Below are 25,450 nucleotides of genomic sequence, written 5' to 3' on the forward strand. Positions count from 1 at the left end.
TCAACTATGTCAGTCTCTCACACAATGAATCACTTTTATAGCCCAGCTGCTAATGCTATTGATAGGTAGATGAACTAAGGGGGGGGGGGGGGGTCTACGCATTCCAAGAAAGATATGCGACTGATTTTTCCTCCTTTTCATGTGGAAACTGGAATTTTACGCCCTCACACAGAAATTCTAACAGAGATCAACAAACACACAGCACAGCATGTAAATCTCAACCTTTTATTGGAGTGTACAACGTACGAGTTCATCATTTGTCGAACTTCTCTGATGAGGCCCGGCATCCACATCTTATTTACCCACAGACGCGAACATCAGTGAAAACATGGCTAGACTTTTATTTTCCCCCCAAACAAGTATCTCAATATCCGACACAAGAGGTCGGTTCTTACATCTAACTAGTGGCAATTTGTCTGTCAAAGACTTTAACACCAACAGGCCTCTTTTGGCTGAGAAAAACAAAACAATAAAACAAAGGAGACATTTCAGCGTACTTATGTCGTCTTTCTGACACTGACAATCATTTCTGTATTGGCTCTTCTATAACCTCAAAATATGCTAGTATATTATTTTCAGGTGAAGCCGCTACGTATGAAACAGCTCATTTTCACTGACAATAATGGAAGTGTTATAAAACATTCTTCAAGATATTTCGAAGGACGACTCTTTCCTTTCATGTGTCGTTAAAATATCTTGAACAATTTACTGCTAGTGCTTGAGAAACAATGTCTTGGATTATCAGGTGTCACAGAGAAATAAACCACGAGTACATATGAAGGTTTAAAACCAACAAACGACCTAGTTCTGTGGAGCCAGGATGGCTTCCGTTAAAACAGGAATAAACAACTTTTCAAAGTAGAAATAACTAATTGTTTCTTTAATTAAATTAAATAATGAATCAGTAGTAAAACCTTTTTTTTTAATTTCAACTAACTGTGAATAATTATATGGTTTACTTGGTTTAATCCATTCCTGTTACTGATGAAATCATTTAGCATTAGAAATGTCTTCGCTTTCAATGACATAACACCATGTGATTACTTACTGAAAAGTTGCATCTGGATTTTTATATACGCGTTTCTAATGTTACACCTCATCACACACTAGTTAAACAAGACACTGTCAAAACTTATTGAATAATGCCATGAACCGAACGTTTTTCCCTGGATCAGCACTTAGTGTCAAAAAGAGGGACAACACCACCTGGCTGTCTCTGCACAGTTTCTTAGCGTATGGACCCATTACAAGCATCCGAAGTGTCAAATTAAAATGTCTTTATTCCTCAAACTGAACATTATAAAAAAAAACCTGACTCCAACAAACAGGAATTTACGAATCGTCCTCTGTTTGCTACTGTGAAAAACTGTAGTGTGACAATGACAAAAAAAAAAGAAGAGAGAACTAAAATTCACAATGGATAACCAGACATAACGTAGGCTACCCCCATGTGTTTACTGCATGTAGTGCGGTGAGATAACGGTTTTAAATGCTTGACGTCCACGTGTATTTTGCCTCGTTTGTTAAAGCATATCCATGTTCCACAATTACACAGACCTGAAAATGTCCTGTAGTGATTCAGCGAGTCTCCACTTTCACTCTGTGCAAAAATATAACGAGACTCAAAACTCTGGAGCAAATTTACAGTCGACAGAAAAACGAAGCTAAATATTTCCAAAAAAGAGCATTTTCTTTCTTTTCTTCTTCTGTGTTTAAGAAAATATGAGTGCTAAACTAGGATCATTTGAATAAGTAAAAATAAACTACAGAGCAATAGGGTATGAAAATAGTTTTTTTTCTTCTTCCTGAAGGACAACGATGACAAGAGGATGAAGGAAGCTACTTGTTTCGTAAGCCCTCCCTTCAATCACTGACCGAAGGAAAAATGAAACAAAGAAAATAATTAAGAAAAAAAAACATTCAACTCTAAGGTTCAAGAGACATCTTGATGTAAAATTGCACATGCTGATTTAAGGACTGGGAATATGAGAGGGAGAGAACATGTGCGATGGGAGGTTGAGTGACAGATGGAGGTGATTTACATCACAGAGTTGGGGACGTGGGAAGAGCATAGTTAAAATGACAGATGTGACATTCTACTGTCCATAGATGAAGAGGAGTCAACAAGAACAGACAGACATGACGAAGATGAAGAGAAGAAACCTAAGATATGAGAGTGACGAACATTTACAGATTAAATGAGGTATTGCACAGATTAATAAAAAAGCATAAAGGCAACAAAAATATACAGCAAATTGATAGAACATTTATATTTATAATTTTGAAATTAAAGATTTCTTTTCAGAAAGACGAGAATTTTTTTAGTGTCATAGTCATCCAGAGGGATAGGAAGGGGAGAAAAAAAAGAAAAGAAGAAAAACAAAAATCGCTAGTCGTCCCATTCGTCGTCCTCCTCAAAGTCTTCATCATCTTCATCGTCATCGTCTTCGTCTGTGGAACAGAAGAGGGATTTCACAGTAAGTGAACTGAAACTGTTGGAAATGCTGCTTTTGAGTGTTTCACGTGTTTCTGTGTTTGGTGGCAATGACTTTGTCATTATTCTCTTTTTTCTCAATTGTGTGATCACTTCTTGTTCCTTCTCCTGATATATTTAAAGAAACAACTGACGAGCAGGGAAGAGACATTTCACTCAATGAGACGCTTGAAATAGAAGAAATCACAAGTTTGTTTGAGACTGATGAGGAAGTAGTGAATGCTGATTTCTATTTTGACATTTGTAGTGAAATAAGCATCTATTACAGGATCCTCTCATAGCTGCATCTAAAACAATGCATCTCTTAGTTGGTTGTTTAGAAGTTATGTCATCTAGTGCTCGCTCCAGATTCACTTATTACATTGCTTACATGATAGTGAATTGAATATTTTGTGGTTTGGGGCTGTTAGTCGGACAAAGCAAAACATTTCATAATGTCTCCTTGTCCTTATTTTTTGTGTTTGCATGTACCTGAAGAGTGAATAGCCTTCCTTCTCTGCATCACCTCCATCAGCGCTCCTACGATGCCTGCTGAGGGGGCTTGGGTGGAAGGAGTTGAGTCTGTGTTGTCATCCCTCTGTAAAAGAGAATCAGCCACAGTTAAAGCACAGGATTCAGACGATGATGTAGTTGACTGAGAGGCGAGCTGTGCGTGATGAGTGAGTGAACAGCTGACCGCTTTAAGTTGGATTCCTTGTCGGATTTGGTCCAGAAGTGCGTCTCTGCCGGTGTTGGACACTGGCCTCTCTTTTTGCTCAGTCTTCTTCAGCTGCGTGCCCTCTCTGATCTGACTCAGCAGCGCCGACGTGCCTGTTGAGGAGGCAACGCTGTCCCCTCTGTTAGCCTCTGGGAGCAGCGGAGGAGCAGGGGGTGGAGGGCCAGGGGGTGGGGGAGGAGGAGGAGGGGGAGGCGGTGCGCCACCACTAGATGGAGTCGAGGACGAGAGCGGAGGAGGTGGCGGCGGCGGCGGCGCCACCGGAATTGAGGCATGAGCCGGCGGAGGGGGAGGCGGGAGAAAACTTCGGCTTGGTGGGGGCGGCGGTGGTGGGGCGGACATGCCTGGGCGAGATGGAGGGGGAGGTGGGAGCGTGGAGATGGGCACTCTGGAGGGGGGAGGTGGCGGCGGGGCACCTCGCCCTCGTGCAGGAGGAGGGGGAGGAGGGGCTGAGCTGTGGTGTGGGGGTGGGGGAGGAGGGCCACCTCTGGATGGAGGAGGTGGAGGAGCTGAGGAGAGAAAGTGAAAGAACAAAATAGTTAAAAGGTAGAAAAAAATGTTAGAACAGACACTAATGATCAGTTTTCATCATTCAGAGCTCAGACTGCAGCTGGAAGAAATTCATCTTCATCTTCAAGTTACTTTTATGAAGAGAAGGAGGAAGATGTGGACATTCACAAATAATTTCACAGCATATCTGTCAGAAATGCTCATCAGGTCCCCACTCATTGCTTGAATCAAGCCATGCAGTTATAAAATCAAGCCACAGGGGGCAGCCTTCGCCTATGTAACCAATGTTAATCTGTTAAGAAAAAGTGTCACAGACACATCTCAGACGTTAATACTTTGAAATTGTCCCTGCAGTCAAACAGACTTTTCATTTCCATGATTTACTCTTGAAAGTTTAGATCTGGTGCACTTGAGTCTGTCTGCTGGTTAAAAAGGGGCCAGTTCACATGCGCAGAGTTTACAGTAAAGCAAACCACAAGGAGAGTTTTACAAGTGTGGCTAAGCCTCGTGTCAGGATAAGAGTTGCACAGCAGAGACACAATCGTTGCATGACAACAACTTCATGAATATGCCTAAAATACGATGCAGCCTGAAAGAGGAACGCTGTATTTACATTGTCTCTGTTGATATTAATTAAGCCCGAGAGATGGGTAATAAAAGCACATCCACCTCAAGTACAAACAAGAGTAGAACAGCAAACACTGAACTGACTTAAGGAACGACAAAAGCCTCACACGCTATAATTTACTGGCCATTTTTAAGTCGAACTCTACATGCACAGTCATGAGCTGTCACAGCAGGTCATGCATAGAAACCTACCGCTCCACCGGGGCGGACCTGGGGATAAAACCACCACACTAGTTAGATTGTCTTTACAGGGACAATCAATGCTTTAAAAACACATGATCCTGCGAAAACATGTACAGATCGATTTTTTGTTATTGTTTGGTGCAGAGGACAATCTTGTATTCTCAGACTCCATGTCTGCCGTACCTTGTCTCCGCAGCTCGTTTTTCACAGCTTCGACGCCTCCTTTCTTCTCGATGAAGTCGTAGATGACCTTCGAGGTCTCCTTGTCCTTCAGCTGGGCCTCGGAGATGCCGCACATGTCAAAGAGGTTCTTTAGCTCCGGGTCCAAGTTATTCAACTGGAGGAAAAAACACATGACATCTGATGATTGCTTCCATGTAAACTGAAGATGGAGGCAGTGTAGGTGAGGGTTACTGCAGAGACAAAAGTTTGGCCTAATTTCAAATAAATCCAAATTATTTGTAATCAATTATTTGCTTGCTTTTAATCTTTCTATGATCTTACTGACTTTATTAATCATTTTATTATGTTTGTTCTCCAATGTTGTCTGTGTGATCTTCAAACTGCTTTTAATTTTCTATTGTTTACCTTCAAAGCTTTATTTCTTTTACTTGGAAAGCACCTCGTAACACTGTTTTAAAAGGTGATGATGAAGTTTATTATTAATATTCCTATTAAATATACCTAGTGTTAATACTATTAAATTATGGAACAATATGAGCAAGAGAAGAGGTTGCTCTGGTTCAGGTCAGAGCGACATTTGAAAAAGCAGTTTGACACTGGCTATAATATAAATACTATTCTGATTTAACGAGGAGGTGAAAGTGAGACGTACTTTTTCTTGTGAACTATTAAAGTTAAGCGTTGCTGTGTGGAGACACTTTCTGCTCTCCCTGTAAAAACAGCTTAAAATATGACCAAAATATCATAGGGGATGCTGCCTCCTGGTGGTGTAACACTACATCCTGGGATGCCGGAAAAAAATATTATTCATTCATCTGGATTTAAATAGAAGTTTGAACAGGTCTGGCCACTTCAGCACAGACAATAAAGAGATTAACTTTTAGGTTAGCTATGTGACGGTGCACCAGTTAACACCCTCTCTAGATGAAGTGATTTGGATGATCATACTTTTGAATGTATTTTTTTCCAACAATTGAAGCTATATGAATCCAAATTGGTGTTTGTTTATCTCATAAAATTTTTTACAAAATCTGAAGTGCCTTGAAGTCCCTTTTGCTTTATCTACAATAAAGCTAAAGTGCTTTAAATTAGTGTCTATGATATAAGGACAGAAAAGAACAAAGACAAATTTAGCTGCTTAGAAAATAAAATCTACCTGAAAGTGTGAATCCACTCATTTTAAGCCCGAGGTCTGGAGAGGTAAGCGGGCCTGACGTCACACATTCAAATCAATCTAAGTCCTTGAAAGCATTATCTTATGAAACCAAATCACCTGATATTTTTTTTCATTTATGAACAGGGTAAGTCCTCTGACCTGCGTGATCTCGAACTCGCCATGTAGCATAATTACTGACGCAGCTTTTTGGAAACGAGTCCATGGATTATGCAGATGCAGGTTGATTCTCTTCCAACCAAAATCTCCTTGTGTAACACTCATGGCGACTTGGCCACGCAGCTCGGCTTAATATTTTGGAGCTGCTATTAAATTTGAAAAATGTGTCTTGGGGGGGTGGGGTGTCTGACAAACAGATAAGTTCATGGGCCAAGTTTTAAGAATATCTATGGGTCACATACTGTGACATGTGCACACATTAGGTTATGTGAATTCGGCTTACATCAAAGCCTGTGTTTGGATCCCAGCCTACGTGACCGATGTGCCTGTGAGAAAAGAAAAACAAGAGGATGTGAGGTCACGTAAAGGTTAAAAAGAACATTAACTATACAGATGGAGGACAATCATGTGTTTACAGCAAACACAAGGAAAAACAGCTTCAGAACCCAGAGATAACCTGCGGTACCTTATAAACACAGACATAGTTCCTGAAAGCACAGCACAGATTTGTCTGCATTATTAATCTTTCACATATTTCACAGGATAAGTGAAGACAGCCTGGATTAATACCTCCCCCAGATTCAGCAGCACTTACATAGGGATGGGATCAGACTGTGGGCAAGCGTGTCATATGGGAAATGTATCTACGATAAAGCCAAACATCAGCTACATTCAGCAGGTCTTTAACACACTAAATTTTACATTAAAATGTGACAAGTAAGTTTTAATTTGCAAATCTGCATCCATTCTAAGGGCATGGCATAAAGACAACCATATTTGCACCCCCTGACTCACTGGAAGTTGCTCGGTGTGCCAATGTCCGCCTTGGTCAGCCTCTTCTTCTTCCCCTTTGGCTTTTTCTCCCTCTTGGGGAAGGCAGAGTGCACAATGTTGTTCACCTGAGGGTTGTGATGGTAACGATGAGCATTGTGGATCTCTGGGTTTTTGATGTCGACTGTTGCCATGGGCAATGCGGGACCTGGAAAAGTGATGAAGACAGAGTTACGGTTTATGTACAGGCAAATGTGAATCATTGGAGGACAGCGGTTTTGTTAAAAATATACGCAAAAATGGGTTGTGAGGTTTCCATCATCTATAAAGAATTATTATTAAACAGTTAATACAGATATATTTTTATATTTAAACAGGTTATAAAAGTCTGGTAATTGAGAAAACATAAAAGTGTGTAACAAGTCATAAAAAGGGAAAAATGACCCTAGTTCCAGGGCCAGCAGTGTTTGTTTTATTATGTAATCCATTATTTAATGGATATTACAGACTTTGGCTCACAGACAAGTAGGGTTTTATTTGGATTTAATGGTGTGACAGTGGCTCAGGCTATGTGGGATTATCGTTTCATCTCATTACTGCCACAAACAGAAATGTCAAAACTTGTTCAGACTGAGAACTGATACTGAACACAATCTTATTACATAAAGACGGGCAAAGGTCTCTGGGGTATAAAAGTTTGTAAATGTTTTGGCAAAGCTTGATCTGTTTGTTTGGTGACATACTATCCTTTATAAAGATGTTCATCCCATACTGTCATTTCTCATTCTAATGCACTTCACAGATGATGCGTGTCTGAAACAATCATTCAAACTGTTGCTTATGTAAAACAACATTGTATAGTAAAGAACATGCTCTTGAATAAAGATAGGAAAAAAACTCAAAAGTGTACTGAGATCAATTCTGACCACGATGATTGTAGTTATTCATTTCACATTAGTCTTGTTTTATTACAGCGCGCTAATACCTGAATGGCAGAAAGAACTACAACAAAGAGACATTACAAACTGTGCATGATGCCAAAATATTTATCTTAAAAAAAACAAACTATTAGGAAGTAGCGTTAAATGAAAGTCACCATGATTAAGATCTACCTAAATGCATATATTGTAACACCTAGTAAGTCATATTTAAACTGAATTAAGACTTTTTAAAGGCCTAAAATTCAGATGATTGATTATCAGACTTTTTAAGACCACATGGAAATAATGTGGAGCATGTTTGGTGTTTCTATATCAGTGTGTGGAGAAGGATGATTTTTTCTTTTGAAAACACAAAAAAACTGGGCATGGTCACATCATATAACTGTACATGGTAATGTGGACAGCAAACAACCAATCAGAATCACCAACAACTGTACCAAGCAGCCAAACAACATGGGATTTAAATCGACAACAAGAGGAACACTGCATGCACCAGTCAGTATTTCAGATTCTGTTATTGCACCAAACCTCAATTCTATTCTATAATTCTAAATCTGGCTTGTTCATTTATACCATGTTTTCTTCACATGCTCCAAAGATCTCACTGTTTAAAAACTGAAATTAATTTTTCCACCAGTGCCTCAGATGTAGCACATACCTTTGGCACTCTCACTACAGGGACTTTTGGGAGTTTTGCTGGGTGAAGGCGAGGCCGACCGACTGCGTCGCCTTCTCACCCGGTCCCAAATGCACCCACTCTCCTCTTTGGCCACGCAGGTGGTCATACTGACGTCAAGAAGCATCGTGTCCACCAAGCTGCGAGCTCGCTCTTCGGGGGAAATCGAGCGTCGAGCAGTCGGGTCAGAGAGAGACGGGTAGAGATCGTCCTGAGGGAGAACGAGGCAGTGCAGGGAAGACAGGCAGCTACCTGGGCCCAAACCTCCACCTCCCATTGCTGTTCCCCCTCCTACGCAACTGCCCTCGGAGTTAAGTTCCTCAGAGGGAGCAGACAGAAAGGTGGTGCAGAACATCATCTTAGACGATAGCCGGGCATGAGTGATAAGGTTGGAACAATGAAAAGTATCTTGTTCTGAAGGTGGATCTTGTGTCTTGGTCAAGATAAAAATGTGCAGAAATATAATAGAAGTTCTGATTGATGTAAAAAGTTTCTCAATCTTAACAGGGAAAGACTTCTTCAGAAAGGAACATTTTCCTTGAACCAGAAACTTTAGGATGAAAGAAACAGTAAAATCCACTTGACTCGTCTCAGAAATGATTCCAGTCTTCTCAAGTTAAAGAAAACAAAGAGGATCCTCAAGATTTCCAAAACATCAGCTAAGGAAAAAAGTCAACGGGTGATGGACTTGGTGCATTTTCTAACTAAATATCTTCTCCAGACATCTGGTGGAGCTGACCAGCATGCTGCCTGAGCTGTGAAGGCTGACGTCCAGCAATGCCATGGGATGGGAAAAGCGCCAGCCAACACTCAGCCAGCCAACACTCAGCCAGCCAACACTCAGCCAGCCAACACTCAGCCAGCCAACACTCAGCCAGTCAACAGCCGGAGTTACTCTTCTTCTTACATTCCTTCCATTACTTTAACAGCGCTCTTCTATGTCTCCTGTTTTCCCAGTCTCTGTTTCTTTGCTGTGTCAGTGCATCTGAGCTCTGCATATTTGTGGATCTACTTTGCAATCATTTTTTCGATTACCCTGGCTCTCCCATTTCAACAGGGCGCACGGTTATATTATCGTGCTCTGACTGGCTCGACGCGATCCGTTTCCCCACCCACCTCCGTCACAATCTCCTCCCATTCACTGCAAAACACACAAATGGATCTAATCCCAGCAAATTATTAGGGATTTAGCTCTGGACTTTACGTAACCATTAAACCCCCAACCCATGGCTTAATCTTGCATTAATCTCAGGGGTTTCTAAAACATGATGAATCTGTGGGGTGAGATGATGGGTGAGAAAGGCATGGAGGCAGACAAGAGCAAAGAGAGAGAAAAGAGGAGAAATTAAGAGAGATTAAATGAGGAGCGGGGGGCAGACGGGGACAAACGATGAGAAGGGGTGAGCTGGAGATGGCAGAAAGGGAAAAGAGCAGAAGAGATGGAAAGACAAGTAACACAGCTATGATGCAGTGGTGGAAGAGTGAGAGGGAGACAGACGGACACGAAGGGAAGAAACGTCTGTGTGAGGACATCAAGGATGGTTTGCTTTGGGACTGAACCAATTCAGTGACGAAGATGCAGTTATTCCCAAACTTAAACCACGCACGACTTATCCAAGAGAAAATTGCATCAACGTTTAGGCATGACGGCACAACTGGGCACAGACGAACAACATGTTGTTGAAGGAAGTCAACCATCAGGGAAGATAGTTTATCGTATAGCTCCAGGTTACATGTTGGGTTAGTGACATCATGACCAAATATGGCATCTGAGCATGTGTGACCCAAATACACACACACACTCTGAGCTCATCTCCTGCTCCTACTGTCTAGAACTAGGCTGTGTATTGGGCAACATGTGCAGATGTTTACTTATTCTGTTTAGTCATCCGACCACACTGACAGAGTGAGGCCTTGAATCACACATAAGTCACAAATTAAGACTCTACTACAGTGCGCTGTAATATTATGATGTAAACACAGCGCCATAATAATACAATCACAGGGTTTTATTTCCTCTGGTTTCCTGCAGTATTCTATTTATTCTGACTTGAAGTAAGTAGTCAACACCACAGCTAAGAATTTCACAGAAGGTGTCGAGACAATTTAAGAGATTTTTTTCATAAAAAACCTTTCGAAGATGTAATTTTGAGGAACAAAGAAGAGTTTTAGGAAGTGGAATAAGCTACTGAAGTGGGACTTGACTTGTTAAACTTAACCTTTGCTCATGTCTACAGCTGAATAAGCAGTTCTTCTAGGTCGCTCTTATCTTAATACGCTGCAGTAAAGAGTATAAAAATATATAGAACAGGGGGCAGACCAGATGATGTCATTCTTGACCATGTAGTATCTGCATGATGCATATCAAATAATCTAAGACTACATTCAAGGTTTTTCCCAGAAATGTCTCACCACCGTTTACAGCTAGTTTTTCCTGCTATAAGAAGATCCTCAATTTCCTTTTTGCATTGCAAAGCGTCCATTAACGTTGCACTAATGCTTTGACTTTACTTTAGGTGCACTTCATTCGGTTTGAGTTGTATTATCAATCTTTGTGGGTCATTCAACATCGATGCGTGAATGATGGTGTTTCCTACACAGAATATAAAATTCTATGTATGCTGCACAGCCTACAAATATCTGAATGATCCTGAAACCTCACCCATCTGACATACCACACAGACTGACACAAACGTTTCCCAGCATCATCAGACACACATCAAAAGCGGTTTTTACAATCCTCTGTTCATATCTGAGGTTATTTTCAAGAAATGGTGAAAAACGTACCATTTGGAGGGTCACGTCTCTTCTCTGTGAACACACAGACAAAAATCAAACCATTACAATCCAGCGCTGAGCAGTGGATTGAGTTAGTGAGAAGAGAATGTGCGTGAGAGCACAGAAGAAAGTATTGTTTGTTTTAAGCGCAGGGCTCGACGGGATGGGAAAGTTATTCGGAAAAATTGCCAAGCAAATTGTTCGGTTAGTGCGTTAACGGGACGTAAATCAGAGATTACTTTCATTCACTCACACATTACAGCCAATATTATACATATTATATATATATTATATCCACATATGAATGCATAACACTCAACTGTCTAGAGGGTATTTGCTTCCCGCTTTCTGTCTCCCATAGTACCATAAATAAACCATTAAACCACTATGGCACTAACCTCACACACACCCTCACACACACCCTCACACACACCCTCACACACACCCTCACCCTCAGACACACACATAAAATACTGATGGCCTTGTAGATAAGATGAGGATCCAATGCAGAGAGCTGAAGAGGAAAAGATTAAAAAGGACGATCCATTTGAAGAGATCAGGGAACGACGCAGCGGAGGAGGAAGAAGGAAGATGGACGGTTGTAATCAAGCAAGCAATGATAAAAGTGCAAGAATAATAGGGTTAACAATGTATCTTTGTGGTTTTGCATGAAGTAAGTGTTTCAACTGAATCCTAACTCTGTTCAGGCCCACACAAACATTCACAGCTCATTTCCTTAGATGAAGAGATACGATAGACGGTGGAACGCAGAACAAAAGCATTGTGAATTGTCCATTAGGTCTTGTAGTCCCAAAGTTGAAATGTTGGTACTAGATAAAAAACATGCATCATTTATTCATATCAAAAAGTCAACTTTTTCTTAGTATATCAATCATTTGCTCATTTTAAAGTGAAACTGTAGTGCCCCCTTTGGGCCAGTGAAAAAATTATTTTTCCAACCATGCGATCCAGCAGTTCCTATATATTGATCCAGGATGTCCCATTGACTGTTGCATGTGGGTGGGGAAACCAAAAATGTAGGTCCATGGTAAATGTGAGGTTTCCATACAGGCAAACATTTGGTGTATGACTTTATATTTTTAACAAGGGGTTTGAGTTCAATTCTGACCATATTCATTTATACATGAGGACCTGAAGAGCTAAGGCTGAAGGAGAGGTTGCAGATTGGAAGGAAAAGAAGAATGAGTAGTGACAGTACCAGGCAAAAAGAAAAATTTAATTTTTTCTTTCAATATATGACACTTAAGGTCGGACGTTCAAGTCTGTGTAAACCAGAGAACAGTTCACATAGCAGCTAGAATACGTCAATCTAGGACCTCCACATTCATTTCCTTCATGTATTGAAATGTTTTTTGCCCAGTTCTATGTGATAGAGCTTTATAAAAATGACATGTTTAGAAATAAATTTGCTCTTGTGTTCACATCAGTCAGATAAGTTCAAGCAAAAACCTCAGACTGCTCCTTTTAATGTTCACTGCAGCAACAGGTTCTGGCTTGAAATGAGTTTTAAAAAGCTGCTGTATTCTGAACACAGGATTCATAATTACTAAACATGTCATTTTTAAAAAATTGTGTTAGGACAGTAGGAAGGGTTTGTAGGCGAGTCTGCTGCAAGAATAAGTTGGTACCGGATTTTCTCTGTCTTTTCCCCATAAGCTCTGTCACATGGCTTTGGAAACGCTTGGTCTCCTCTTCACTGGCAAAGTTCAGACCCACTTGGCATGTCTGTAAATACACACACACAAAAACCAAACAAGTGTACAAATTCAACAAAAGCACATTTGTGAAGTCAGTTCAGAATTTACAAATCTATCTCCAGTGAACAATCCCAGTCCCAATCCCAGCACAGACAGCAGACACCACATACCTCATGGTCTGCTGGAGTCTGAGCCACTGTACCCACCAGATAAGATAGTCCACAAATAAAATGGGTCTTATCACATAGATCTAAAATAAATATTGTTTTAACTGATCAAGATAAGGACTAGATGTCTGATGAAGGAAATAACTTGCACATGCATGTTTCGTTTAAGATTTTAAAAAAAATAGAAATTGCAGTAATGGGGTAGAATAGATCAGTTTCCTGTGACTCGATGAGGAAAGACATTATGACATGAGAGGCAGAAATTGTTGGTGAGGCTTTTTCATGAATAGACAGAAATTTACAGTAAATTCAAGTTAAGTTGATAAAAAATAAGAAACATGAAAAGGAATAGAGAAAGCAACTCACGTCTCCAGCAAACGTCATAAAGTAAGGTTTTGGGGTGTAGATGCTGAAGTTATTGTACAGCTCCTGTTCAAACATAATTTTTCCATCCTATGGAAATAAACAGACAGATAATAAACACATATGTATGAACATCAATAGACCCATATTAACCTGATTAAGATGCTGCCATGTCTACAGCATTTTCTGATTAACTGAACCCGAATAAGGTCAGTAGACACTATGAAGATATGTGGAATGTTGTGTTCTTTGTCGCATAATGTAGACATGTATATGTCCTGATTGCATTATAACATACTATTAGAGTTTTCCCAGCTTTAAGTGAGGATTAAGTTTAATAAGATCCCACCGATTTACAGTGTGGCTATAAATATATAAAGTTGATCATGGATATTGAACAGTAGTGTACCACAGCTGATGTTCATTGTGGTTAGTACAATCATCTGTTAGCAGCAACTACGACAGCGATAAATCACTAATACACAATCGTCAAAGTGTCTGTTTTGCCATTTGCTTAGTCTTCACTTACCTTGATGTCAATGACCCTGATGAAGTAGGATCGTTGCGGGTTGTCTTTGACCAGACAGGCCACCCCGCCGCACTTCTTGGTCCAGCTAGAACTCCTATCTGCTACAAACACCTGGACCACTGCTGAGGACATTGACTGCAGGGAGGGAGACAGAGAGGGAGCGTCACGCTGATCCTGTATTGCTTAATGGAGACTACTCAAGCGGTGTGTTTTTAGAAGCCATGTAAATGTCTCTCACCAGGGTTTTAAAGATGCACACCACAGGAAGAGAATCGAGGTTTCAATGAACTAATGTATATATTCCATAAAAAGGCTGTTACAAATATTAGTCTTGCACAAAATGGACTCATCATGCACCTAACAAGATTCCTACCGCGATGGACGGTACTTGTAGCAACATGCTGTGTTTTCCAGTTACAGGAACTATGAGGTGTGAGTAAATGTTAGCAGGGAACAATGAATAGGAGATGAATAAAAGTAAAGGTCTTAAACTAATTGTGTACAGAAACAAGAATATTAAGAATATACAAAAATATATTTAAATCCAAATATATTCCAATCCAAATCTGACTATGACTGAAGGACGGCTACTCATGATGTTGACCTTAATTCGCAGGTCTCAACATCAAACTTGAACTACAACCCCGCAGACCAAAAATGATTTCCTATAGTTTGATGGGCAGCATCAAAGTATAATGACCACATTAATAACGACTGAGTGACAGTGACTCTGTGGGTTGTCAAGTCGCTCTGCCCTGGGGGTCCGTCAATACCAAACGTAAAGCTGATTTTGTCCTCATATTGTGTCACTCTAATAACACACATGTCTCTGAAAGAGATAGTGTCTCTTGTTTGAAAGGAAGTGCACACTTGTCCAGGAAGTCACCAAGGACACACTGTACAGTTGTGTTTTAAGGACATTGCAAATATTATAATTACCTGAAGCAGAAAAACCCTCAAGGATAAATGCATAAAGGCTATATTAGGACTGAACACGCACAAAAGAATACCTTAGTGACTTCACCGTGTAAAATCAAGTATAGCAGACATCTAAGCAATTGTAAGTCAAAGCAAAGCAAGTAACTGACAGTTACATAAAAACACACCTGGAGCGAGCGCAGAGACACGTCTATGATCAGAAGACCAGATCTGACTCCCACTGGTTTTACAGGTTGCTCCGAGGGATTCCTCACACTGAGGGGTCCGTGTTCTCAGGCATTACCACACAGATGAAAGCAGGGGCATCAACGGGGGGGAAATGCCTGTTGATTTTTATTCGTCAACTCAGTACTTGCCGGAATTTTTGCATCAGTGCACCATAGAGAGTTTTTGTGGGGTTTCTTTTCTGCTTTTGACTATTTTGTTTGCTTGAATTTGCTGCCCTGACTATTCTGGCTACGGGGTTTCCTCATATAGTCTCTACAATCTTTAGCGGTCTTGCTTTTAAGACACAGGAACTAAAGTCAATTCCTTGTTAAATTCAAGGAAAAGAAGAAGAAGAAAAAATATATATAACAAGGAGCTATTGTACCATTAAAGATTTGGTTTACTTGCAACACCACTATTTTAGATTACTAATCATAAAAAAATGATTTCCACTGAGATCATCACACATCTCTTCAATAGAGAGGAAAAAATACACGTTCTCATGGATTTGACGCACCACAGCTCTTCATTAATTTCAGCTTCACTGTTTGCACAGCCATGGGGAACCAGCTGTAATGCAAGTAATAGTCGTAGCTAATGTAGCCTTGTTCAACATTAATCTGCACATAACCCAGCCTGTGTAAGCTAAAGGAAGCACACATGCACTTGCAGAAGTACCATTACATCATAGTGACAGGTAGTAAGTCAGTTTTTAAACTCACAACATGACTGACGCTGCAGAACGTCGCAGGCTCTCTCACAGCCTTATAGCTGCATTTATCAACACTAGCGTTTGTTTCAACTGCATAGCCAAGTCCCATAACAGTGTTACGGTATCAACGGGCATTTAAACTATGTCCTTAGAGAGGCAATTTGTCTTTCAGCTCTACGTGTGCCAAATATTTCTATTCATATCCCTACAAGCATCAAGTCCCTTGGAATTTGATTATTTGGACTTACATCTAAAACATTTTTGATTAAAAGAATATTATGAATTCTGCTTTAGATTGAATTTCTCTGTTACAGTGAGGGTAACAGTGTGGAAACTCGGAGGCCCTGGGGGTTCATCTGCCCGTGGAGCACTGATTACTCCTGACAGGGCCAAAGGCTGCAGGAAGCGCAGCTAGCTCTATGCTGTCATCAAAGCCCGCCAAAAACAGGCTCTCTCACGGAAATATTCTCTGTGTCTTTTACAGAAACACGCTCAGTTGCTACATCCACACTGACCTGATCTACTGTGATGATGCAATCACCTGGGAAAGACACGAAAGGAGGTGTTTCAACAAGAACTGAGCTGTACAGAAAGAAGGAACTGCTGATATTTGTGCAGGTGACATAAGGAAATTTAAAATGTCCTTGCTTCCATTTGTAAGAATCATACACCTCAGTGATACAGTATTCAAGTATTCAAGAACAGCACAAAAAAAATGCTTGGCCAGAATAAAACAACATAGTACGATAAAAAGCAAACATGGAAAATAAACTGCTGCTCAGTTAATAAACTTTGTGATGAAAAAGAATCACTGGTTTAAGTTATTAACCCGAACAAAAGTATAAAATTAGTAAAATTGTTATCATTTATCAAAAAAGGACAACATTAACAGTTAGATGTGAAACATACTGCATCAAAAAGCAGTACAAGTACACAAACTATGCATCATTCCACATCGTCAGAAGATCTCCTGGAATGAACAAGTAAAAACTGGTGATTGATGGGAAGGAGTGGGAAGGAAGAGAAGACGGGATAAGTGGCTGACACACAAAAGAAGAATAGGAAAAGAAGCAAGAGATGGGTTGAAGGAAAATGTGAAATATGACAGAAAAGCAAGGGATTGGAACAGATCATATAAGAAAGAGCTCAGGTGAGTGTAGAAGGAGAGAATTGAAGAAAAAAGGAGAAATGAAGGAAAAGAGGAGTCATGTTCCACTTCTCCAGCACAAATCACCAGAGGAGGCCGACCACAGGACTTCCTGTAGGACAGGACTGCTGATCAGGCAGTCTATACACACACACACACACACAAATTGGACCTCTTCCACCTTGTGCCCAGTCAAACAGCATTGCTGACAGTGAAAACAGCACAAGGAATGCCAATGAGTGAAACCAACAAGTACAGCCTACTGTGTATGCACCTGTGTGCGATTACGACATGCAGAATGCAGGGTGTGTACACAATTCCAAGTTTTTCATTTCTCAATGAAATGCTCCTTTCTGCTGCACAATGACACACACAGGAAAGAATCTAATGGATGCTCTTAAAGTTCCCCACCACACATGAAATACAGTTGCAGCAATAGAACAATCTGTTTTTTTTTTAATGAGAACTTGCCATTTTTAGAAGCGGCAACATATTTCGGGAACAGTCCGAGGCACTTCAAATACAAAAACAGGTAAGGAGTGCTCAGCTACTTTCAGAATTTATGTGCACACAGGCAGCTAAGGTGTGTGCAAGACAGCACAAAGAAATAAAGCAAAGGTGACTTCACGGTTCTTACATTGTCTGCTTAATAAGTGCATTACTTAACACACAATCACTCAGTCAGCCACTAAATCACTGATAGGCATTTTAATTAGATTGGTCAGGGAGACACACAATGTCCGTCTCTTGCAATCTCCTCTTTCGCTCACTCTCTCTCTCAGCACACAAACACACTGTCTCATCCAAACTCACTCTGCATGCAAAGACGTGTACAGACACACAACAGTGTAGGACAGTGAGGAATGTTCCCGATTCCTCGTCACATGTCGAGTGACACATTTGCCAGAATGCCAGCGGAACATCGTCAGTGATTTTTAAAACAGGTTACAGAGACGTAGGAAGACTCTGAGAGCTGTTTGTTCATGTAAGGGGGGGGCAGGACATCCCGCCATATGACCACACACTGGCATGACATACTTGTGTCATGGGACAGGAAGTGTGTTCTTTCCAAAGCAAACATGTGAGGACATACAGGTACCTCACAAACCAAGGGCATAACTGTTTCACAGCAGAAATTTGACAAGGAGGAAGAACTCTGTATAATTAAAGGTAACTATGATGATTATGAGGAAGTAACCTGAGTGAACACTTCAACATTAAAAAACAAAGACAGCAACTATTACTTTTGTCTGTACCTGAACTGACCCACATCCACAGAGCAAAGCTGATTGTACGTGACACAGCTCGACTTTAAAACACATCTTATCTGTAAAGGGGAATGGTAACAGGTGAGGTTGCGACAATCTCTCCGTCTGATATCACTGTGTGACATTTGCAAAACAGGACGGCAAAGCTGCTGGGGAGAAAAATGACCCAATTTCAAAATCAAACAGAAAAGTTAAAAGATATAGGAAGGGATACTGACTTAGACTGAATTATATACACAGACACACCTTGTTGAGGGAATAACAGCTAAAATAATGCTGATTTAGCAGCAACTTACTGCTGAGGGGACCCCAGTTGAACCAATAAAGACTTACAAGTGCATCACTGCCTTAAAGGTGGTGGCGCACTGAACAGAAGACTCATGGGGTGACGAGAAGGGTCACGATGATGGCTGTAAAACACACAACCACTTACTCCACAGTGCCCGTCTTAATAGGCATGCACATGAGCATCATTAAATTAAGTCCACTGTATACAACTACTAACCACTACATACTGGCCATTCTCTGCCGATACAGAAGAGCTTAAACCCACAACCTTGACTCAGAATCAGAAATCAGTCTTTTAACTTCGACAGATATTGTGGTTTTATCTATATGGAGAGATATGAATATTTTTATCTTGATATCATTTCTGGCCATATCGCCCAGCCCCAGGTATTTCCCTACGGGATTAATAAAGTATTTCTGATTCTGATTATAAAGGATCAAGACATGTGACCACTTACACCAGTGCCCACATGTGCTGGCAGCATGTACATGAGGATCATTATATTAAATCTACATATTGTTTAATCAGCAGTGGAATGGACTGTTTAATTTTGGGTGTGAAACTACCAACCAGTAATATATTGTAATATACATGTTCCTCATCTGAAATAAGTGCATGCCTACCTATGAATGGATGTTTGACTAATATATATATATATATATATATATATATATATATATATATATATAAATGTCCTGCATTATAATAAAGTAGTAAAAAAACATTCACTAAACAAACATGAGGACTTGATTAAAGTCTGCTATTCATGCAGCTGTCTCACCTACAAGGCATGTACATTTACTTTTGAGTCAAACAGTTTAATTCTGTGTGAAACTACAGGCATCCGCTAAATGTTGGTGATGTACTACATACGTTTCTTTTCTAATTTAGTTTACAGGTGTTAGGATTATTACATTGGAGGACTATTGACTAAGAAAACCATCCTGCAGGATCACAAGAGGGAAAACTTATCATTAAACAAACATGACGACTAGATTTAATTCTATTTATTTATACAGCTGTCAACGCCTCGCCTACAAGGCATGTACATTTACTTCTGAGTCAAACTGACAGTTTAATTCTGCGGCACCCACCATATGTCTGTAATGCATTAGGAATATTACGTTGTGCCAGCCAGTGAGGATCACTGACAAATAAAAAAAAAACAATCCTGTCAGATCATAAGAAGGAAAACTGATCAGTGACTCAACAATCATGAGGACTAGGTTACAGTCTACTGGTACTAATGCAGCTGCAGGCACGGAGCTGATGTGGGTTGTGGAGCTCGCTGCACACGCGATGCACACAAAAATGATTCAGCTGAATGCAGAGCGTGTGACGTAATTTGAGACGATGAGTGAGTATCGAGTCGTGACGTTGCAGTAATGGTGTGGAGAGACACTGCTCCAGGTCCAGGTCCTGCAGGAGGAGGAGGAGGAGGAGGAGGAGGAGGAGGACTCAGGACAACTCCTCTGTGCTCACACACTTCCTGACAACAACCAAGGTGCAAAAACAAACCCCAGCGTTATGAACCCCCTGCTGGCAGATCAGGGTTAGTTTGAGCTGGGTGCCACAGGAATGTCAGGATTTCCTGGGTGAGTTCAGGTGTGTCAGCGGCGGACAGGAGACCTGGAGACCTGGTGGAACTTGCTGTTTGCCCCCTTAACTAATGTCCTAACCCGGGCTGTTAAGCTAGCTCCCAGCCCTCCCTCCCTCCTCGGTCGCCCCGGCTGTCAAAACAAACCCACCTCTTCACACAGGGATCACAACAAATAGGTTCAGGCCACAAACTCACACATTTACAACTCCGAGCTCGCTCCCGTCTCCGGACAGGAAGCGAGCTAGCAGCGTTAGCTTGTTTCGAAGCTAACTAGAATGCAAGTTTTCTGAGGAGGGGGAAACTTACGATGCATTTCCTGCCGAGGTGGTTGAAGAGGGACTCGTTTTGCTGCGGCGACAGAAGTATGGAGCCGACGTTCCCTTGCCGCCGCTGTGGCGGGTGTCCACTCATGGTGGGTGAGTTTCCAAAGAAAGCAGCGACTCTAACTGGTTCTAAAAGATCCGATATGACACTTAAACAATCCCCCGGGTGATCCGTGGCCTTCCTGCGACCCCCCCACCCCCTCTCCTCCGTCTCCTCGCACCGGCTCGGTTTGTCCCTCGTGTGCCGGAGAAAGTGTGCGTGCTTCGGGTAGAGCCGGGAGACGTCGAGCTCAGCAGCGACCGGAGAGGAGACGCGAGATGTTTAAACTTTCCTGGGAAGTCGTGTCGCTGCGGAGCCGGAGTCAGCTCCGTCAAAGATGGCAGCGCCGGTGTCGCGCAGAGAAAAGGATCCTCTGCCAGAAACTGGCCAACGTCCACAGGAGCGCGCGCGCAGGCTGTTCAAGTAGCCCCGCCCCTTTCATGTGCTGTTTATATTATTTATAGTTCTGTTATTTAATGTTTCCTCAATAGAAGGATCCCGAAACACGATGATCTGTTACACACTGCGTCCATTTGACCGTCGTCAGGAGGGACTGCCACTAAGTCAGTAGTTGCTGGGAAGGACTAATAGAAGGAGGTTAACCTGGTAACCCACTGGACTCCTTCACGTTTATTTAATCAGGCAGTGACTTTGAGATCAAGATCTCTTTTCCAAGTGAGGCCCAAGATCAAGAAACATTCACAACCAGCAACACACTATTAAACACTATGAGGCCAGTGCCTCATCCAAGAACTTTGGTTGAAGAAGAAGTAGAAGTAGATCCAGTAGATGGAGGAAATGCACTGTGACGATCATATATCATTCATTCTTGTTGCCACCCCCTACCCCGGGATCACATGTCAGATTCATTTTTGGAACAGGGAGATGAAATAGGGTCTTTCTCCGTCCACTACTTGCATTGACCTGGTTTTGCAGTACCTCCAGGAACGGTGCTCCAACACAGTAGGGGGCAATAATGCACCTTGATGTTGGTTTGCCACCTGACAATAAACTGAGCAAAGAAGAAGAGATTCTTCTGATGGCCTGTTAAGTGATGGATTTATTGTCTCTTCTGAGTATGTGGCCTATCCAACACTTCCATCTCCTGATTTGTAGCTCAACTGGATCTGGGATAGTGTGGCCCCACGGGTTGGCAACAGAGACAACAGTTGATGAATGTTGGTAGTTTATGGATTTGATATTAAAGTTGAGGATTTTCAGTTTGGTTTTAAGTTGTAGGTGTTTTTTGCTTTCCATATTTTGTTTAAGATATTGAATGCTGTTCTCGCTTTTCCTTTTCTGGATTTGACTCCCCCATTCCCCCCTTCATCTACAGAACTTATGCTGTCATGGTATAGAAAGCTTTCAGTCTCCTCTATTTGGTTATGGTCCATGATTATTGGTGATTTGTTTTTGTTATTAACCCACATCACTTTAGTTTCCTGTGTGTTGATCATTAGTCCAGCAGTTCTTTTTAGTAAAAATCTAGATCCTCAAGCTGTTCAGTCAATCTACAAAATATTCATGAAATACATATGAAAATCAGAGACAATACTGTAATATTGCCTATTGTGATCATTCGGTTTATTGTTTGACCATAGTAGGTTATGATTTGGTGCTGAATTAAATACCCATTATTTTAGTTCATGGGTTTTGTAAATCACTTTGATAAGTGCTATACAAATCAAAGTATTCATTATTATAACAGTCACGTTATTATGGTTTGATCAGATAGAAGCAGCTGTAGACGAATAGAAACGGGGCGATACAACTTTAACAGCCTGCGTGCGCGCTCCCGCGGACGGCGATCAGTTTCTGGCAGACGATCGTTTTTGAGCACAACACCTGGACGAAACCACTGTCCGGGAATGGGGGTCCGAGCTTTCCCCGATGGTGTAGCACATCAATACTAAGAGGAAAACTCAGCACTGAAAACGACAAGAAGCCTCCACACAAGTAAGTGCAACATTAAAATGCATTTCCTTGAAGACTGAGGTGGTCAAATTCAGCTTTGTTAAATCACCCAATTCTCCAGACATGCTCTGAGGAGATGGTTTGGTCCAGTCCGCCCGTGGCTTTTATGACAGGAATGTGAGCGAGAGCAGAAACAAGGTGCAAGTTGCCAAGATCCTGTCTGATGCTGCTTGTGAGAAGAATTATTCTAGTGTACCCTCATGCAAAATGTAAAATTACACTTGTATTAGTATTTAAACAGGAATAGATGCTCATCAATAAATGCAACACTACTTTATTTTTATCTCAGAGCTGGGTGATGTGGCCAATAATGTAATTAAATAATCAGATAATGATAACGCGAGTCAACATCACCATAAATCCTCCAGTAATTATTTATTTCACTTTTAAAGACTTGATTTTCCCTCCTGAGTGAAGGTTGTGTTTCTAAACTCTTTATGAGCAGAGAATAAAACATTTTATGAATCTGAGGTTGCAAAATGAAACCAATTATGTATGATATATCCTTGCTGTGCTTGCACAATGCATAGACGATATGCTGATACGCTGTATATTGAACTTTTTTATCATATTGCTATCGATGAAAATTACATTGAGATAGTTATTGTTTTATTGCTTGGACATGGAATGATTTGAAATGCCTTTGTTTCATTGAACTAAACTATAAATAGTGTATAAATAAAGTGTAGTGAAAATTAAGACCGCTCCAGTTACTAAATATAGCCTCAGGGGGAGGTTGCCAGATCTGACATATGTCTGCCACATATGTGTCTCCAGAATCAGTCAACTGAGACTCAAAATAAAACACATATTGTTCTTGATTTATGAAGTTAATAGTTCACTCTTCTTGATGAATAAAGCTGAGCAGTTATCAAACAGGCCAGTTTGGAGGCCTTACTAAAGGGTGGAACACATGGAACTGTCCATATTTTAATAATGTGCCGAAGGGCGTTTGTAACAATCTGAAGCATGCTCAGTCAGGCTCGTAAATGGGTGTCGTTTCCAAGATGGGAGACTCTGAGGTCATACAAAGAAAACACTTTCCCTAGTGATCAATAGACATTTCTATTGTTCACATATGTGGGTCTTTTATTCACGTTTTACTTTTTGAAATTAATCTTTTGCCAGGAATCAGAAACAGAACAGGGCTGTACCTATATTTATACATGTAGGTAGTGTGTTGTGATCAAAATCACAAATACTTGCTCAGTACACATGATGTACAAGTAATAGTAAGAGTGAGAGTAAATTACACGTACCTCCTCCAGGAAGTTAATTTTTATATTATTTTGAAAAGAACTCTGATTTGCACAATGATTCATGAGGATTTGAGTTGATTTAAGCTCCTCTATAATCTTCATGACCCAAATTACTGCCCCTACTTATCTCTGGTATATTCACAGTTGGTTCAGTGTTAAAACAAACTCTAGACGTACATGTAGATCTCATGTTCTTATGTTACCTCTGTCTAATCATTGTAGGCTACACATTTAAATCATTGTAGATGCTGTTATCTGCCAAATAATGTAAACACAGTGTGACACACTGGTGTGAAATGTCACCTCGTGCTAAATTATTCTGCCTCAGATTTCATTAAATGTGCAGCCGAGCCGTCTGTCACTGTGTTACAGCGAAGAGATTTTTTGAAAATCATTTCTCCTGCCAGTCTTCCTCCTTTATTACTCCACACTTTGCTTTTGATTGTCTCAAAACCCTCTGTGTTGATTCACCATGGTCCTGATTGTGATTATTTGTAAAGACCTGTTTTCTTTTGCATGCACACATGAACATAAGTGTGTGCGATCATGTATTTTTTATTGAGTAAGTGTGAGTGTGTGTTTACTGCGTGTGTGCTAGAGTTTGTCACAACCCCAGAGCATTTTTCCTCTCTTGCTGGGTCAGTGCGGGGTGAAAGAAAGTTCCTGTGGCACTTAGATGACATCTATAAATGATACGAATACGGCACATTTACCATTCATAGCAAGTCTGTTAGTATTTAATAGATGAATATGAGTATTTTACCCTTGTTTACAATTAAACCTGCCTATTTTTTTTGCATGTTTACCTTATTATATTAGTGAGCGCATAAGAAACAATCATTTTAGAATTAAAAACCCAGATACATTACTTTTTTAAACAGCTGATCGTGAGGTGCTAATGTTTGATTATAGGGCAGCTTACACAGATTGAAACAGGCCACACACACATGCCTGTACATTCTCTTCTACTCAAGTCTGATGCCTTTTCAGCAGGGTCTGGTTGGACTTGACAAACCCGAACGACCGGCAGAGAAACAACTTGAGAGGCTTTGCACCGCGCCTTTGGTTTAGGGAGATGTAGAAATGACTCATCCTGAATAAAGGGCACGAAATTAATATATACAAAGGGGATGAGAAAAATGGCATTTTGGAGCAGTGAGTGAGAGAAAAGGGAGGAAAGAGGATAAAGCTGAGCTCTTATTCCTGGAACTTTACTTTATGTTTCCAGAGAATGTGACGGCTTGAACAAATGAAATGACTTTGATTATCATCGAGAAGAACCGCAGAAAAACAATCTTCCTTACTTCATGGTGAACAAAAGAAAACACATAGAGTGTAGTTGTTGATTTGTTGTTTTATCTATCTATCTATCTATCTATCTATCTATCTATCTATCTATCTATCTATCTATCTATCTATCTATCTATCTATCTATCTATCTATCTATCTATCTATCTATCTATCTATCTATCTATCAACATATAAGTAATTATGTGGGCGAGGAGGGAAACTCTGAGTCCATCCACGTAATGAAAATGGAGTGACACTGACAGTTAATACTGGTTGGTATGCACTTAATCACACGATGACAATTAGTGAGCTGGACGGAGGACACACACGGCTGCTCGTGTTAGATACCTCACTGACATTTCTGAATAGCATGGGGGAGGTGTGATCATGAGCAGGGAATTCATTTCAACACAC

At 40.8% G+C, this 25,450-nt stretch overlaps 1 protein-coding gene across 3 annotated transcripts; it reads right to left on the bottom strand.

Annotated features, from left to right (window-relative positions):
* Positions 1 to 211: 211 nt before the first annotated feature.
* waslb (WASP like actin nucleation promoting factor b) lies at positions 212 to 20,888 on the bottom strand. Of its 3 annotated transcripts, XM_020107703.2 has the most exons (11): positions 20,457 to 20,888; positions 13,989 to 14,123; positions 13,463 to 13,549; positions 12,861 to 12,957; positions 11,221 to 11,244; positions 6,841 to 7,024; positions 6,329 to 6,371; positions 4,713 to 4,866; positions 3,171 to 3,718; positions 2,966 to 3,071; positions 212 to 2,451 (listed from the first exon to the last, which is right to left on the bottom strand). In XM_020107703.2, the coding sequence occupies exons 1-11, from the start codon at positions 20,559 to 20,561 to the stop codon at positions 2,390 to 2,392; spliced, it is 1,545 nt and encodes a 514-aa protein (XP_019963262.1). In that variant the 5' UTR covers positions 20,562 to 20,888; the 3' UTR covers positions 212 to 2,389. The 3 variants fall into 3 exon arrangements, with proteins under 3 accessions (XP_019963262.1, XP_019963264.1, XP_069375565.1); XM_020107705.2 differs by lacking the exon at positions 11,221 to 11,244 and having other exon boundaries at positions 20,457 to 20,883; XM_069519464.1 differs by lacking the exons at positions 11,221 to 11,244; positions 12,861 to 12,957; positions 13,463 to 13,549; positions 13,989 to 14,123; positions 20,457 to 20,888 and adding an exon at positions 8,416 to 11,140.
* Between the last annotated feature and the right edge of the window lie 4,562 nt (positions 20,889 to 25,450).

The sequence above is a fragment of the Paralichthys olivaceus genome, chromosome 23, assembly GCF_024713975.1.
Source record: "Paralichthys olivaceus isolate ysfri-2021 chromosome 23, ASM2471397v2, whole genome shotgun sequence".
NCBI lineage: Eukaryota > Metazoa > Chordata > Actinopteri > Pleuronectiformes > Paralichthyidae > Paralichthys > Paralichthys olivaceus.

Bases quoted from the DNA above. Each gene is read 5' to 3' on its own strand.
- waslb (XM_020107703.2), bottom strand. From the start codon at position 20,561: ATGAGTGGACACCCGCCACAGCGGCGGCAAGGGAACGTCGGCTCCATA. The intron at 13,550-13,988 runs GTAAGTGAAGAC...TTATTTCCATAG, and splicing joins TCAGGGTCATTGACATCAAG to GATGGAAAAATTATGTTTGA. The intron at 3,719-4,712 runs GTACGGCAGACA...TTCTCTCCTCAG, and splicing joins AAACGAGCTGCGGAGACAAG to CTCCTCCACCTCCTCCATCC.